Genomic DNA, 15,961 nt, shown 5'->3' with positions numbered 1-15,961 from the left:
GACGCACAACCGACAGGGGCGGGTACACTCGCTAGCAAGATCGCAGCGTGTAAAGTACCCTTTAGGCTTTGTGCGCACGGTGCGTTATTTGCCGCGTTTTTGCATGCATTTCCTTCCCCAGCAAAATCTATGAGATTTCAGTCTTTCTGTCTGCACGTTGCAGCTTTTTATTTGGTGCATCTTTGTAGTGACCAGAAAGATGCAGCATGTCAACAATTCTGTCTGCGCTTTTGCCAGTGTTTTTGAGTCCTTCCTGTCAATAGATTTGATTTTTAAAACGCACTGGGCAAGAATGCGGTGAAAAACGCAGTAAACCGTGGAAAAAAATGCATGCCATGGAAGTGTTTTTTTGGGACCAAAAACGTGCATCTTTGTGGTCACCATGAAGATGCAGGGTGCGCACGTAGCCTTATACTGCTGCTTTTCTGGTTCAGACTCTTTGCTGCTCTTGTAGCATTGTTCTCCGTTTTGACCTCGGCCTGATTTACTGACAATTCTCTTCCTGCTGTTTTTGCCCTTTTTGTGCTTCCTGGTTTTAACCCTGCCTAGGGACTATTCCTCTCTGGACTTCAGCCTTTCCATAGGCAGCAATCTTGCAGACCCTGTAGTAAATCCAGATCCCTGTATAGGAGTTATAGGGTTTCAGGGTTTCTTGGGATTCTGGTTAGTGGGTGGCTTCGGCCTAGTCTGTTTGTGATAACCATTCTATGCCTGTGGCCCTGGACAGCTGTCACACAGAGATTATGTAACCCATGAAGGGAAGAGACGTCTGCTCGAACACACACTTCTCAAACATGCCGTACACATGGTTCTCTTTAAGCCTCTGGAGGATCTGTTGGACATTCCTCCTGTGAGTGGGGCGGATTAGAGGAGAACACCAGAATGTCGTTAAGGTATAAAACCATTCAAGAGTATAGAATACTCATCATCATTATTATTATTGTTGTTCTTATTTATCATTATAGCGCCATTTATTCCATGGCGCTTTACAAGTGAAAAAGGTATACCTAAAAAACAAGTACAACAATCATGAACTATACAAAAACAGACTGGTACAGGAGGAGAGAGGACGGAAAATGGCATTTACGAATTCTTGGAAGACTGCAGTGGCATTGCTGATCTCAAACAGCATTACTCAATGCTCATAATGACTGTCCCTGGTGTTAAACGCAGTCTTCATTCGTTCTCCTGGTGTATGCGGATCAAGTTATATGCATTTCAAAGATCGAATTTAGTGAAGATTCTGGAGCCTCGGAGATGATGAAACAATTCTAGAATGAGGGGCATCGCATACTTATTCTTGCTGTGATTTGATTGAAACCCCTGTTAATACAGGGCTGGAGAGAGCCATCTGTGACAACATGGACTTTGTCAGTGCCTAGCATAGGTTTAAGTTCTTAAAATTCAGCCAGACATGGGCTGTCTCTCCCTTGTGACTGTCAGAGACCATTACTAATAGGGATATTTTATATGTGGCTTGAAATCTAGCCAATAAGAGCCCAGTCTTATCCACCAATCGTGAAGACCCCAATGGTCTGAAAGGAGAGCTCAGGGGTATAAGAAGGAGGACTGTCCATTGCCCGGGGAGACTCTTGCTACATGCTACCAATCTAGGATCTGCGGATCCGATTGGCAAGCCATAGCTGAACCTGGATTATAACACTACATGGACTTCAGCATCGAATGCAAGGATTCGGCTGTGATATCAAAGACTACCTAAGGCCTTGTGCGCACTGGGAAATGGAATTTTCAGGAGAAAATTCCGCATGCTCTCAAAGATTACCGCACCTGCGGTAAAAAACCGCGGGAAACCGCACCCGAAAACCGCATGCTGTTTGCCGCGGTTTGCTGCGGTTTTACCGCGGTATTATTCGCGGTATTGCCGCGGTTTTGCCGCGTGCGGGTTGGGATGTGCTTTATTGCATTCAATGCAATAAAGCACATTGAAAAAAAAAAAAAAAAAGTCATTTAATTCTGAGATAGTAGATAGACAGAAGAATAGATAGAGGGATAGATAGACAGACAGAGGGATAGATAGATAGATAGATAGAGGACAGATCGCTGCATTTCCCACGGTGAGTTCACATTACCGGCCGTGGGAAATGACCGGTAATTACCTCGGCTGTCTGCTGCTTTCATTCAGCGCTGTGTCTGTGACAGTCGCGGCTGGATGGAAGCAGCGCAGGACCTGTGGATTACGCCGGAGCGGTGGATTACGCCGGAGCTTTGGTGCGGGAGGGGTTAATAAAATGGTGAATGAGGCTTGTTTGTTTTATTTAAAATAAAAGATTTTTCGGTGTCTGTGTTTTTTTCACTTTACTTACGGGTTGATCATGTCAGCTGTCACATAGACGCTGCCATGATCAAGCCTGGAGTTAATGGCGGTGGTCCCCCACCACCATTAACCCCTTGTATTACCTTGCTGCCACTGCTACACGGTGGCAAGAAGAGCCGGGGACACTCCGGTAGTGCCGCATAATGCATGTGACAGTGCCGGGGCAGCTGCGGCTGGTATTCTCGGCTGCCGGAGGGGGAGTGAGGCGGGGGACATTAACCCTGCCCCTCTCCCTCCCCAGCCTGAGAATACCGGGCCGCCGCTGTGTGCTTACCTCGGCTGGAAGGTAAATATGCAGCGGAGCCCACGTTCTTTTTTTCTATATTTCCGTTTTCTTTCTATGTGTGTTCTATGTGTCTGTGTCTGTGTTCTATGTCTGTGTGTCTGTGATCTGTGTGTGTTTACTCTCTGCACGGCTTCCTCTTCCTGTAATGACATCACTTCCCTGCAAAACCGCAAGCAAGCGATGTACATTACCAGAGGTAAACCGCGAAATACCGCAGGGAATAACGCAGGAAAACGCAGTGAACCGCACAGAATTTGCTTCCTGCATTATTCCCTGCGGGATTTCATGATTAACATTGGAGTCAATGGAGTGAAATCCCGCAGCGATGTGCGGAAAAGAAGTGACATGCACTTGTTTTTGCTGCGGGATTCCCGCAGCAAAACATGCAGCTGTCAAATTCCGCCCAGTGCGCACAGGATTTTTTTTCTCCATAGGATTTGCTGGTGATTCACTGCAGAGATGTTATGAACATTTTCTGCAGCGAAACATGCAGCAAATCCGCGGAAAATCCGCGGCAAAATTCGGTAACTGCGCACATAGCCTAAGGAAGGAATCCAGCTTGGGACAATCCAGTCATCTGACTACAGACTTTGCGGTACTCGGTCAGCTTCCTAAATCTGGCATTATTCCTTTCTCGGTGGGTGCCCGCCGAAAGCGGGGTGCTGCTGGATTGGAGTAAGTAGCCCTGGAAGCTCTGAGGCATGGACATTCTAATCCCTGGTGAGCCAGTGGAAGGGTGAGAAACTGTTGGCGATTACATTTTGTGGTTTTGCTGGTTATGTGCTATGTGCCGTTAATTGTTTGGGGATCCAATAAAGTCTTAATATTGTGATTCCCTCACCCTGTGTTGTCTAAGTAGTGTTCCGTCCACGGTTAAGGAGGTCGAGCGTTCAGTTGGGATGAGCCCTGGGCCATGCTGTCTTTCTAAAGGCGGCCGAGCCAGCGGACGAGAGCACCCACTGACCCCCGTGTCTCCACACCATCCTTTTTTCCTTACAAAGAAGAATCCAGCTCCAGCCGGGGATGAAGATTTCTGGATAAATCCTCTAGCCCTTTGATGTATTCGGACATGGCTTGGGTCTCCGCCTGGGACAGAGGTTAAATACAACCTCAAGGAGGAGTGAAACTGGGAAGTAGATCTATAGCACAATCATACGGCCTGTGAGTAGGTAGAGTCTATGCTTCCATCTTATCGAAGACGTTTGCATAAGACCAATAAGCAGGTGTTAAGCCCAGTTGGTTGGACGGAGTTGCCGTAGGTCAAGCAAAACAAATGGGGACAAGACATTTCTCATGACAAGACTGATCCCAACAAAGCACTTCTTTGGACCTTCAATCCAAGACTGGCCCATGCCCGGCAGACCCAGAAGCAAAGAATGTGATAGGCCTGGTAGCAAATAGAAGGTGATCTTTTCTGAAAGCAACCCGAAGTTCCACTGGTTCAGTAACAAATTAAGCGGTTTCGGACAGAGCTCTCCCGTCAACGGACAAAATCACCAAGGAACTTTGGAGATATTGAACGAGAATCTGATACCTGTCCCCCAATGCCTGTTGCATGAAATATCCTGTGGATCCAGAATCCAGATCAGCCGACTTGCTTAACCGGGTGTTACCACAGAAATGGTCACCAACAAAGTTACAGCCGGAGAGGAGTTGCTCTTGCCCAGGGTAGCCTCTCTAACAGACCCAAATCATGGGAGATTAAAGACTTCTTGGGACAGTAGCGGATTAGATGTTCTGGACTGCCAGACTTAAAACACTTTCCTTTGGTGCTATGGACCTCCTGGCTGGCAATGTTTAGCCAACTTCCCTTCGTCTACTTGCATAGATTTAATAGTAGATGAAGACTGAAGATGATTACCCTTTGGAATGACAAAGACAGATGCATCGACCTCCTATCTTGGTTCACCTCTGTAGAGCGTACCTAAAAACCTGAGGTCATTCCGGAAAGCCAGGAAACCGGGTTGTCTAAGGAAGCCATCACAACAATCAAAACTCATCTTTAGTTCTTCTGGTCAGGCCCTTTCAGAAGGTTGCCATCTGTGCCTCATTATTGCTGGTTTGGTGCAGAAACAAACGGCATACTGACCTACTGAAAGACGTCCCTTGCACAGTCTGAGAAGAGATGGCGTTGCTGAGTTGACAGCCCAGCTCATCGAAAACCTTTTGTGGTACCCCTCCAGAAAAATCTACAGGTTCACGATTGCAAGATCCCCTCATTCCCATAAGGGGATGAGCCACACAAGGGCCTCTCCTTCCAGGTGGGACATTGTGAATGCCACCTTGGCCGAGTCTGAGGACCATGGAGGAGCAAACAAATGAGGTCCAGACCTCGGAACAGGAATAAGTGGCTGTACTGAAACCGCAAGCTGGACTGGTGCAGATGAGGTTGCCGGCGAAAGAGCATTCAAGCAGGTGTTCACAGACCACAGATAGGTGTGATCCTGCTGTTCCCACTGGTGGATCATCTCTTGATACATCACCGCAGGCGTAGTGGAGCTTGGGTCAGTGGGATCCATGGCCTGACAAAATTGTCACGCAGTAGGGTATGGACCCACTGCACCACTGATATGGGCTTACCTTGGAGGAGCGATACTAAGCAACTACTTAGTCTTCACTAGAGCCTCTGATTGGGAAATTAGGCTTGTGCTGGAAGGTAGCCGCAAGGTACCACTCAAGGCCTTCCCCCTATTTTGCGGCAGTTGACCCCAGATGGCTGGTACATACTGGCAGGCTTGTACTGGCAAGATAGCTGAAACACGAGTACGGGTATGCAGGACTGGAATATGTGTGCAGGAACACAGGGCTAGAACAGATTCTAGAACACGAGTACAGAAACAGGACTGGAACAAATACAAAGGACCTGACAACTAGTTAACGTAAAGACAAACTGACAAGAAATGTTGGTCAGGCACATCCCTAAAGGGTAAAATGCCTTAAGTACCAAGTAGCTCACAGCCATAGCCTGAGGTGCATTTCCAGATTAAATATACTGTCCCTTTTAAGGAGAGGGGAGATGAGGGGGCGTGGCTATAGTCTGGCGCTTGGAGGACGTGTTTCTGGCGAGCTCCACTTATCCTTATCAGAAATCCTCTAAATACCCCAGCGGGGGAGACAACAACTGACCCCCTAAGGGCCCCTGGTGAGGTGCACGGACGATGGAGTGGCCGGTGGTGTGGTGTACCTGCCTGGAGCGCTGGGTGAAGCGACAGATGACAGGAACAACAAGGGGTCATCCTCGAGGGCTATGGTATGAGACACAATGAAGGCGTTTCTCAGAGTAATCCTTATTAAAGAGGTAAATGGGATTAAAAATGCTTCTAGAGTATTTGGGGACACACTGAGGAGGGAGGCCCACAAGGCAGAATCATCTTATGTTGATCACCCATCAGACGGTAATAGGGCATCGTTGGAACACGCACAGAAACAGCTAGTCCAGCACATGTTGATAACAGCAGGGGATAAGTTATTCTTTAAAAGGCAAAACTACTTTGAAGAAGGGAAAAAGCAGGTCATTTGTTGGCAGTGGTGTCGCGGGCCCAGCAGGGAGCATCCTTCGTTGAGGAAATGAAGAAGAGGGCTCGCTGAAGCAGTCTGATAGGGAGGTACTGATAGTGTTTCGGGAATTCTTTGGGTAATTCTATAGTTCTAAAGTGTCCCCTGTGGTGGAAGACATAAAGGCTTTTCTGCTGCAGGGAAACATACCGGCCCTCTCGCATGACTATGCAAGGGCATTAGACGCCCTGTTTAGTCTAGAGGAATTGGAGCATGCTCTGTCATTGTTGTGTCCCATGAATGGGAACAACCTGATGTATATAATTCTTGCATTGCATATTTTTCCTCCTATCAGGAAATTCCTTATTGTTACTAGGTAGATTAGACTGTATGAAGTTTGTCCCTATGTTCCTCCCTTAGTTGGCTTCTGTATAGAAAGCTCCTCCCTTCTCCTTCAGTTTAGTCTAGAGGCGCCATTGCTGAAGAGACATGTCTGCAACCCTGTACAGATTATTCCTTTTCACCTGCCTTTACTTTGTACTTAATACAAGATTCTAGAAGAAAACTACAGCGTTTCTCCTTGTCTTCCTACAAGTCATCGTTTGGGCTGAGTTAACACTATCTGTGGAAGCCAGTAGAGTGAGTAAAATCATACAGTTATCTAAGGGACTGATAATTAGAGCGGTTGGATTCATTGCTACCAGGAAGAGACAGAATAGTCATCAATGTCTAACAAGTCCCCGGGCACGGATGACTTGCCGGCTGAGGTTTTTAAGTCCCACAGTTCTGTACTATTGCCCCAGTTGCTGGAAGTATTTAATGAGGCACTGGAGAATAGGAGGCTGCCACCTTCCATGAATGAAGCCATCATTGTGGTAATTCCCAACCAGGATAAAGACCCCGGCCTGCCGGAATCCTATCGCCCCATATCCCTCCTTCCTGTGGATGTTAAAATTCTGGCAAAGCTCTTGGCCAACCACTAGCACTGGTAATAACTGCCCTTACTGTTTATACTCCGACCAAACAGGTTTTATGCCAACTAAATCTACGGCCATTAACATCTGACGGCTCTATCTGAATCTGCAATTACCCGTGGAAGGGGATCAGTTTAAAGTGGTGGTCTCCTTAGATGCCGCTAAAGCATTTGATAGTGTCGAATGGAACTTTTTATGGATGGAATTGACTCATATGGGTTTTGTTGAAAAATTAATCTCCTGGGTAAAACTGCTATATGCAGTTCCCAGCGCCTAGGTAAAGGTAATGGGCTGTTATCAGAGGGGTTTTCATTGGCCAGGGGGACTAGGCAGGGATGCCCACTATCCCCATTGCTGTTTGCCATTGGCGCTGTGGCCCTGAGAGTATCAAGTGGTGTGTGTGACGGGGTATGTAACAGAGCAGTGAGGGACGCCAGGCCAAGGAACAATCCAAAGGGCTTTATTGGAACCACAAAGATAAAGCAGCAAACATAAATATAAATCCTTCAAATCTGCAAGGAGTCCACAACAAAAAACAAAAGATCCAGGGGCACCGCCTGGTATTCCGATGCTAGGGAAATTAGGGCAATGGTCCTTATATGAGTTCCTTGAGTCCAACCAACAAAACACAATCCCACGTGGCCGCGGATCTCCAGTCTGTAACAGTCCACACACACAGACCCCAGGATCCAGCCTCAGCTATAGATCCTAGTACGTCTCCAGCCGAGATCCAACTAACTGAACTAACATGTTCTTCTCTCCTGGGATCAGCCCCTTAGGTGGGCACACCTCCCCCTGGCCATTTGATGCATGAATGGACTTTAGACTGCTGGCTCTGTTCTGTTTACCAAGTTGTAGATTGGAGAAGTCCCATGCTGAGAAGAACAATATATATATGCAACCCCCACCAAATCAATGACAATAGCTACTGCTGAAGCCTGATTGCAATATGATACAGGCTGGGGGGAAGGTATGGTCACTTACATCCCAAGACATTTCAAAGTGTTCAGTAAGTACAACCAAAGGAAAGTTACATCACATCCTGACATAGTATTACAGCAAATACAGTGAGAAGGTAAAATACATCACATGGCATCTTATACAGAAATATGGGATGGAGAAAACTATATACATCATGACAGTGTGAAAGGCTTCCGTCACGGTAATTTAACAGAGAAAGTTGCTCTTATGCAGACAACATGGTCTTATTCCTAAATGGTTGCCCGAACTCCCTAAAGGAAGCCATAGGTGTTATTGATCGATTTAGCACACTGTCGTGCTTAACAATTAATTGGAATAAATCATATTTGTTGACATTAGGGCCTGTCCCTCCTACTCCTGAGAGTCTAGTAGGGCAGCTGAAGCTTGTTCCCTTCTTTAAATACTTGGGCGTTTGGATTAGTGAGAAGGTGACAGACTTTGAGAAACTGAATATTATTCCTCTTTTGAGTAGATTTCAGCAGAAAACCAAGGCCTGGTGTAAACTTACTCTATCGGTAACTGGCAGGACTAATTTAGCAAAAATGATTTTGATGCTGCAGGCACGATACCTATTACATAATGCACCAGTCTGGCTACCCCAACATATCTTTCAAAAAATTAATAGCATTTTCAAGGAGTTAATCTGGAAAAGGTGAATTGCGCCGATAAAATTGCAAGCACTGCAAAAGCCTAAGATGAAGGGGGAGTTGGCGGTTCCGGACCCGTTTCTCTATTATATGGCAGCGCAACTGCAGCACTTTAAGAATTGGGGGGAGGAGTGTGCGGGATCTTCACTGTCAATAGTGGCAATGCTGTGTCATGCTCTGGGGGAGGAGGGATTTGCCTGCGGAGTTAGATTCAGGAGGCTTTCTGAAAATACCTCAGAGTGTCATACCTTAAGGGAGATAGGGAAGACTTGGGAAAAAGTAAGATGTTTTGAAGGTGGGAGTAGTCACCAAATACTCACTTTTTTGGGGAAACTCGAATCTCCCTGAACTTGATAAACTGTGGATTCGAGCTAATGCAGCGGAAGGGGTTCAAGAAGGTGCAGTAACTGTTTGAAGAGGGGCAGATTAGACGTTTGTAGTGCTCAGGAGGGAATTTAATATCCCGAATAACAGGTTCTTTCAATACCTTCAAGTTCGACATGCTTGTGAGGTACAGTCGGTATCTGTGAGTTTGTCACCGGTGAACCGGACGCCGTTATTGGATATTTTGGTGGCGGCTGGTGACACTAAGGGTGTGATTTCCTGGTACTACATGTACTTCCAAGATGCCAAACTCAGGGTGGTGACCTGCGGTCTGCGAGATAGGTGGCAGAGAGACCTAGGAAATATTTCTGGGGAGCTGTGGGAAGAGTTACTGCAAAATATTCCGCTATTGTCTGTAAGCGAGTCGCAGAGTGCTGTCACACATATTTGTAGTACATAGGTTATACAGTACGCCAGCATCCTTATTAAAAATAGGCGCTAGCCCTGACTCGTGTTGCTGGAAATGTGGCGTTCCAGACGCTGATCTGATTCATCTTTTGTGGAACTATCCACGTTTGAGAAGATACTGGACGGTAGTGCTTGACCTGATTGATTCTGTGTATGATTGTCGTATTGACCGTGGACCTTTGACATATATTCTTGGATACACGGCGGAACTACCTATTCCGGAGAGCTGTAAGATTGCGATCACGTGTATAGTATATCAGGCACGGAAGGTCATAGGAGTATACTGGAAAAATAGAAAGGTCCCCGATATTAATTAGTTAGTTGACAAGGTAAATTATACCCTCCGGCTGGAGAAGTATGGCTACCAGAAGAGAAGAGCATACAAAAAATGTGAGGATCTGTAGACCCTGTGGCTTCATACTCCAAATTTCGCTCTGGTGACATAGACCTGGGCTAGAGCTCTGATGGCGAACTTGTTTTAGCTTAGCTACTTGGGAATGGGCCAAAGTGTCAGGTCGGATTGCAGGTGTTTTAGTCAGTTTCTCTATAGGTCCCGTTACACGGGACGATATATCGTGCGATCGCACCCACCCCCGTCGTTTGTGCGTCACGGGCAATTAGTTGCCCGTGGCGCACAAAGTCGGTAACACCTGTCACACGTACTTACCTCCCAGACGACGTCGCTGTGAGCGGCCAACATCCTCTTCCTGATGGGGGAGGGATGTTCGGCGTCACAGCGACGTCACACAGCGGCCGGCCAATAGAAGTGGAGGGGCGGAGATGAGTGGGACATAACATCCCGCCTACCTCCTCCCTTCCGCTTTGCCTAAGGCATGTAGGTAAGGAGATGTTCGTCGTTCCCGGGGTGTCACACATAGTGATGTGTGCTGCCCCGGGAACGATGAACAACCAGCGCACAGAAGGAGGGACGATATTATGAAAATGAACAACGTATCAACGAGCAACAATAAGGTGAGTATTTTTGCTCGTTCACAGTTGCTCGGTGGTGTCACACGCTATGATATCTCTAATGATGCCGGATGTGCGTCACAAACTCCGTGAACCCGCCGACATATCGTTAGATGTATCGTCCCGTGTAATGGGGCCTTATGAGTGGTAGTTTGGTCGCTGATCTATGCCTAAATGTGATTATGAATGTAAATGTACAGAAGAATATATTGTTTACTGAGTCAAATAAGCGATTTTGCTTGGGGAGGAGGATGGGTCTGCATACTTTCATGTATGCGTTCTTCTTCTTTTTTTAAACTAAAATGTTAATAAAAAGACTATTTGATATGAAAAAAAGAAGAGGGGAGAGAGTGCGCTCATAGGAGATCTTTGTGGCGTGTGCAGGCCCTTGTAACAGGAAGCGGCGACAAGAACGTGAGACACCACAGGGCAGCCCGGATGGTAACTGTGCCACCGTCTCTGGTGGAGGAAGCTGGACTGTGCAGGGATAGTAGCGCCGGTTTTACACCCAGTATGTGATTTTATTCTGTTGGTATAGGTGTGAGTCTCACTGTGCGCACACTGCAGAATTGTTTCTCCAGTGAAAAACGCACCTACCTGCGGAAAAAACGCACCTACCTGCAGAAAAACTGCGTTTTTGCCTGCGGTATTGTCCCTGCAGTTTTTAAGAGAAAAAAACGCAGAAAAGGAGTGACATGCTACTTCTTTTTGCTGCATACATTCTGCAGCAAAACCTGTAAGGAAAAAAAAAGCAGTGTGCGCACAGGATTTTGGATTTCTCATAGACTTTGCTGAGAAAGGACTGCCTGAAGCTTATGAACAAAAAACGCACCAATTCTGCAGCAAAAACTGCGGCAAATCTGTAGCAAAAAACACAGTGTGTGCACAGGGCCTCAAAGAGTGAAATGTGCAACTTGCCGGCACATTTTTCACATTGATTACTGCAGTGTGATTTGTCACTCTGGATATCATGATGGTCTTCCACTGCCAGAGGTCCACAGCAAATCTGCTCCAAGGGAAGGTTCTATAAAATTTATTGGAAAAAGACAATTTGCAAATACATTTAGGAAATGCCTAAATAACACAATTGTTCCCACTACATTACGTCCCTCAGCATTGATCTGGAGGCCGGTATGTCACCCATTTTTTTACCTTTTTTCAACACTCAGTTACCAGAACTTAATTATGGATGCACTTAGTGGATTTACTTCTCACTTTTTTACAAAAGGAGGTTTGGTGGGCACAGGCTCCTCCCATCCACTAAGCTAGGTTTCCTTGGGACCTGCAGTACCAGTGGCTGACTGTGGTGGCGTCTTCCAACTGAAATTACCACCTTTTCAGCTACAGCCAATGGGAAGGCACCACACCCTTGTTATTCCCCCTCCTGTCTGCTGGTCGACACCAGATATAGTCTTGTAGTACTGCTTGTCTGTGGTTCCCGCCCTGCTCTGTATATTGATCCCTGTGTTTTTACCCCTGCCTGCTCTCTGACTGCTCGCCTGCCTTCTATTTTTGTACCTTGTACCTTCCTGCCATCTCCGGTTTTGACCTTAGCCTGATTTCCTGACTACGCTCTTGTCTGCTGATTTTGCCTGTTTTCTGTATCTCTTGGTTTGACCCTGCCTGACGGCTACTCTTCTTGGGATTGCAGACTTCCACAGTTAGTGATCTCCGGGGCCCTGTAGTAATTCCAAATCCCTGTATAGGGTTTAAAGTGTTTTGGGGTTCTTGGGTCCTGCATATTGGGCGGCTAGCCTCAAGTCTGTCCGTGACAGCCATCCTGAGAATGTGGTTCCAGGCAGATGTTACAATGAGAAAACCACTTTACATATTAATTTGCAATCCAAGTTTTATACGTTCTACAAAGTCAGAGCTTCTTCATATATAATTGCACTGCTCCTCCATTCTGCAGTAAAATACATGTGGCTGTGAGGGATTGTGCCTGACAGACCCCCCTAAGGCCCAGTGCCCACGCTGTGTAGTATATTCCAAAATCAGCAGCAAAATCTGCATGTCCATTGTGAAGCCAGCAAATTCTATGAGAATTCAGAAGCGCTGTGCCCAAGTTGCTTATTTTTCCCTTGTGTATTTGGTGCAGATTTGGTGCAGAAAAAAAGAAATCTGCACCAAATACGCAAGGGAAAAATACTCAACGTGGGCCAAGCACTTCTGAATTCTCATAGACTTTGCTGGCTTCACAAAGGACATGCAGATTATGCTGCAGATTTCTGAAAATCTGCGTCAAAATCTGCTTCAAAGTACGCAGCGTGGGCACAGGGCCTAATAGTACTGACTGACAGGCTCATTTATGATTCTCCACTGAGTGTCTTACTACAAAATAGTGGTGACCGACACTCTGAGACATAAACCTAGGAAGATGCTGAATTCTGCACTGAAATGAGAAACTGCTAGAGCCTATCCTGGTGGCCTGATATCATTATCTAGTGGTCCTTGCTCTGTGGTCTTCGATTAGAATGTGAATTGTTTTGTCACTAATACCTTCGTGGATAGCAAATTTTGCAACATGAGTTGCAATTTTAATGGACATTTGATATGGTAAAAAAAAAACTATTTCTAAGGTTATATTATTGAAAAAGTAATATGTGTTTTTCTTGGCAGGTGACTGTATTAGGAGATCAGAGGGATTTCTGACATCTTCAGACTTTCAGTCATATGAAGAACATTGCATTATCTCACCTGTATCCTTGATGCTTCACAGCAAACATCTATCAACTGATCCTATTAAACAGGTCTTTTCTCCTGATTCATCACAGACTAGTCAGGAAAATAAATGTCACAGATGGGATAACAGCAATATCAAAGGAAATAATATACTTTCATGTTCAGAGTATGGAGAGTGTTTTAATTATCAATCAAACCTTGTTGTAAAGAAAATAATTCATACAGGGGAGAAGCCATATCCATGTTCAGATTGTGGGAAATGTTTTCCAAAACAATCAAAACTTGTTAGACATCAGAGAACTCATACCGGGGAGAAGCCATTTTCATGTTTAGAATGTGGGAAATGTTTTACAGATCAATCAACTGTTGTTATACATCAGAGAATTCACACAGGGGAGAAGCCATTTTCATGTTCAGAATGTGGGAAATGTTTTGCAAATAAATCAACTCTTGTTACACATCAGAGAACTCACACAGGGGAGAAGCCATATTCATGTTCAGAGTGTGGAAAAGATTTTACTCAGATATCAAGTCTTCGTTTCCATCATAGAACTCACACAGACATGAAGCCATATTCATGTTCAGACTGTGGGAAATGTTTTGCAAATAAATCAACTCTTTTTACACATCAGAGAATTCACACAGGGGAGAAGCCATTTTCATGTTCAGAATGTGGGAAAAATTTTACTCGGAAATCAAGTCTTCATTTCCATCAGAGAATTCACACAGACAAGAAGCCATATTAATGTTACATAGTTAGTTACATAGGTTGAAAAAGTGCTAGGTTCATCTAGCTCAACCTTTGGTGTGGAAAATACTTTAATAACAACATATCAAATTTTGTTAAACATCAGAGAACTCACAAAGGGGAGAATCATTTTCATGTTCAAAATGTGGGAAAAGTTTTGTGTGTACATTATATTTGGTTAAACATCAAAAAAGTCACATAGGAAAGAAGTCACATCTATGTTGAAAATGTGAGAAATTCTTTTCTTTCAAAACAACTTGTGTTAAACATTAAAGAGCTCATGTAGGCGAAAAGGCTTCAACCCCTTCACCCCCGGGGTGATTTTCTGTTCTTCATTTTCGTTTTTTCCTCCCTTCCTTCTGAGGGCCCTAACTTTTTTATTTTCTTGTCAATTTTGCCATATGAGGGATTTTTAGCTTTTGAATTAAATCATTAATGTTACTATATAGTGTACTGGAAAATGGGGAAAAATTCCAAGTGCGGTGAAATTGCAAAAAAAATGTAATTACACAATTGGTTTTGGGTTCTTTTATTCAGTGTTCACTATATGGTAAAACTGATGTGTCCATATGATGCCTCATATTTTCATGAATTCTTAGATACCAAACATGTACAGTACACTTTTACTTTTATCTAAGGGGCTAACAAAAATTCAGAAGCTTTTCCAAAAAAATAGTGCTTTTGGCACCATTTTCTGAGACCCATAGCGCTCTCAATTTTCGGGATCTGGGGTCTTCGATGACTTATTTTTTTGCGTCTTGTGCTGACATTTTTAAATTTACCATTTTTGTATAGATGCACTGTTTTCATCACTTATTGCATTTTTAAACAATTTTGCGGCAACTAAACAATGTAATTTTGGCATTTGGAACTTTTTCTTGCCACACCGTGTAATGATCAGATGAATTGATTTTATATTTTGATAGAGCATTTCTGAACGTGGCGATACTAAATATGTGTATATTTTTTCAGTTTTTTTAACTTTTATTTTCAATGGGTGAATGGGGGTAATTTGAACTTTTAGGTTTTTTGTTTTTTTAATTTTTTTCATATTTTTAAAAACGTTTTAACATTTTTTATCTATTCTACTAGTCCCACCTAGGGGAATTTATCACTGCACACTGCGATCGCTTATTCATTTTTGCTGATCAGAGCAGCATCGCTCTGATCAGCAGAAATGCAGTGTTCCTGTGAGTGGCAGCGCTCTGTCGGCTCTCACAGGAAGTGAGTCATGGCAGCATCATTGGTCATCAGCTACCATTTAAATTGCGCTGTCAGTATTTTCTGATCTGATCAGCAGATATGTATAGCTAACAGGCGATCCACCTGCGTCTGTTAGCTATACACGTCTGCTGATCAGATCAGCAGAGATGGGCTGGAATTACCAGGGACTCGCTGCCAGAGCCAGCTGTAACCGGGAGGAAGCGACCAAAGACGTACCAGTAAAGAGGTTAAAAAGAGAAGGGAGGGTATGACAAGCACTATATATACTTACATTTATATTTTCATTGTCGCTTGATACTTATTTTTTAGGCTGCAATAAATCTAATGCTTAGTCCATGATAGTCACAGGTTAATGTTGTTTTTAATCTGTATGTTCATAAATGAAAATAAAATTCCATAAATTGTTGCTTTGTCCTTAAAAACGTCTGGATTTTTCTTCTTTCGTCTTTTAAGGCAGGCACAAGTGGCATCTTTGTGAGTCGGGTGCCCAGCTCATGCTTCAATTCTGATGACGTCACCTTGTCTCTGTCCATGGGAACGCTGCTTGTTGTATAGTGCTTCACCTGATTGTTCTTGGAATGATCTTTTCTTTTATTATACCTCCTCTCTGTTACTCTAGTGATATTTAGAAAGTTTTCTGCACAGTTTATGTGCAATTAAAAGTCACCTTATGACGCACAAGTTGCTGACTTTTGAAGATAGAGCAAAAGCCTCAGAGACAAGTCTGTTCTGATCTTCAGCATGTTCCTTCACCAGAAAGTCTGTTTTCACCGTTCTGACCTCGCCAAACTTTTCAATATTGACCAGTGTCACTTTCAGTTGAAATCC

At 44.5% G+C, this 15,961-nt stretch overlaps 1 protein-coding gene across 1 annotated transcript in view; it reads left to right on the top strand.

Annotated features, from left to right (window-relative positions):
* LOC142313010 (uncharacterized) overlaps positions 1 to 15,477 on the top strand; it is a 33,990-nt gene extending 18,513 nt beyond the window's left edge. Inside the window, exon 6 of the mRNA XM_075351997.1 lies at positions 13,099 to 15,477. Within this exon, the coding sequence (XP_075208112.1) occupies positions 13,099 to 13,907 (809 nt within the window). The 3' untranslated portion in view covers positions 13,908 to 15,477. The remainder of the gene's footprint in view (positions 1 to 13,098) is intronic.
* The last annotated feature ends 484 nt before the right edge of the window (positions 15,478 to 15,961 follow it).

The sequence above is a fragment of the Anomaloglossus baeobatrachus genome, chromosome 5, assembly GCF_048569485.1.
Source record: "Anomaloglossus baeobatrachus isolate aAnoBae1 chromosome 5, aAnoBae1.hap1, whole genome shotgun sequence".
In the NCBI taxonomy this organism is placed as follows: Eukaryota; Metazoa; Chordata; class Amphibia; order Anura; family Aromobatidae; genus Anomaloglossus; species Anomaloglossus baeobatrachus.
Note: the sequence above shows the minus strand (reverse complement) of the source record. Positions and strands in the feature narration are given on the sequence as shown.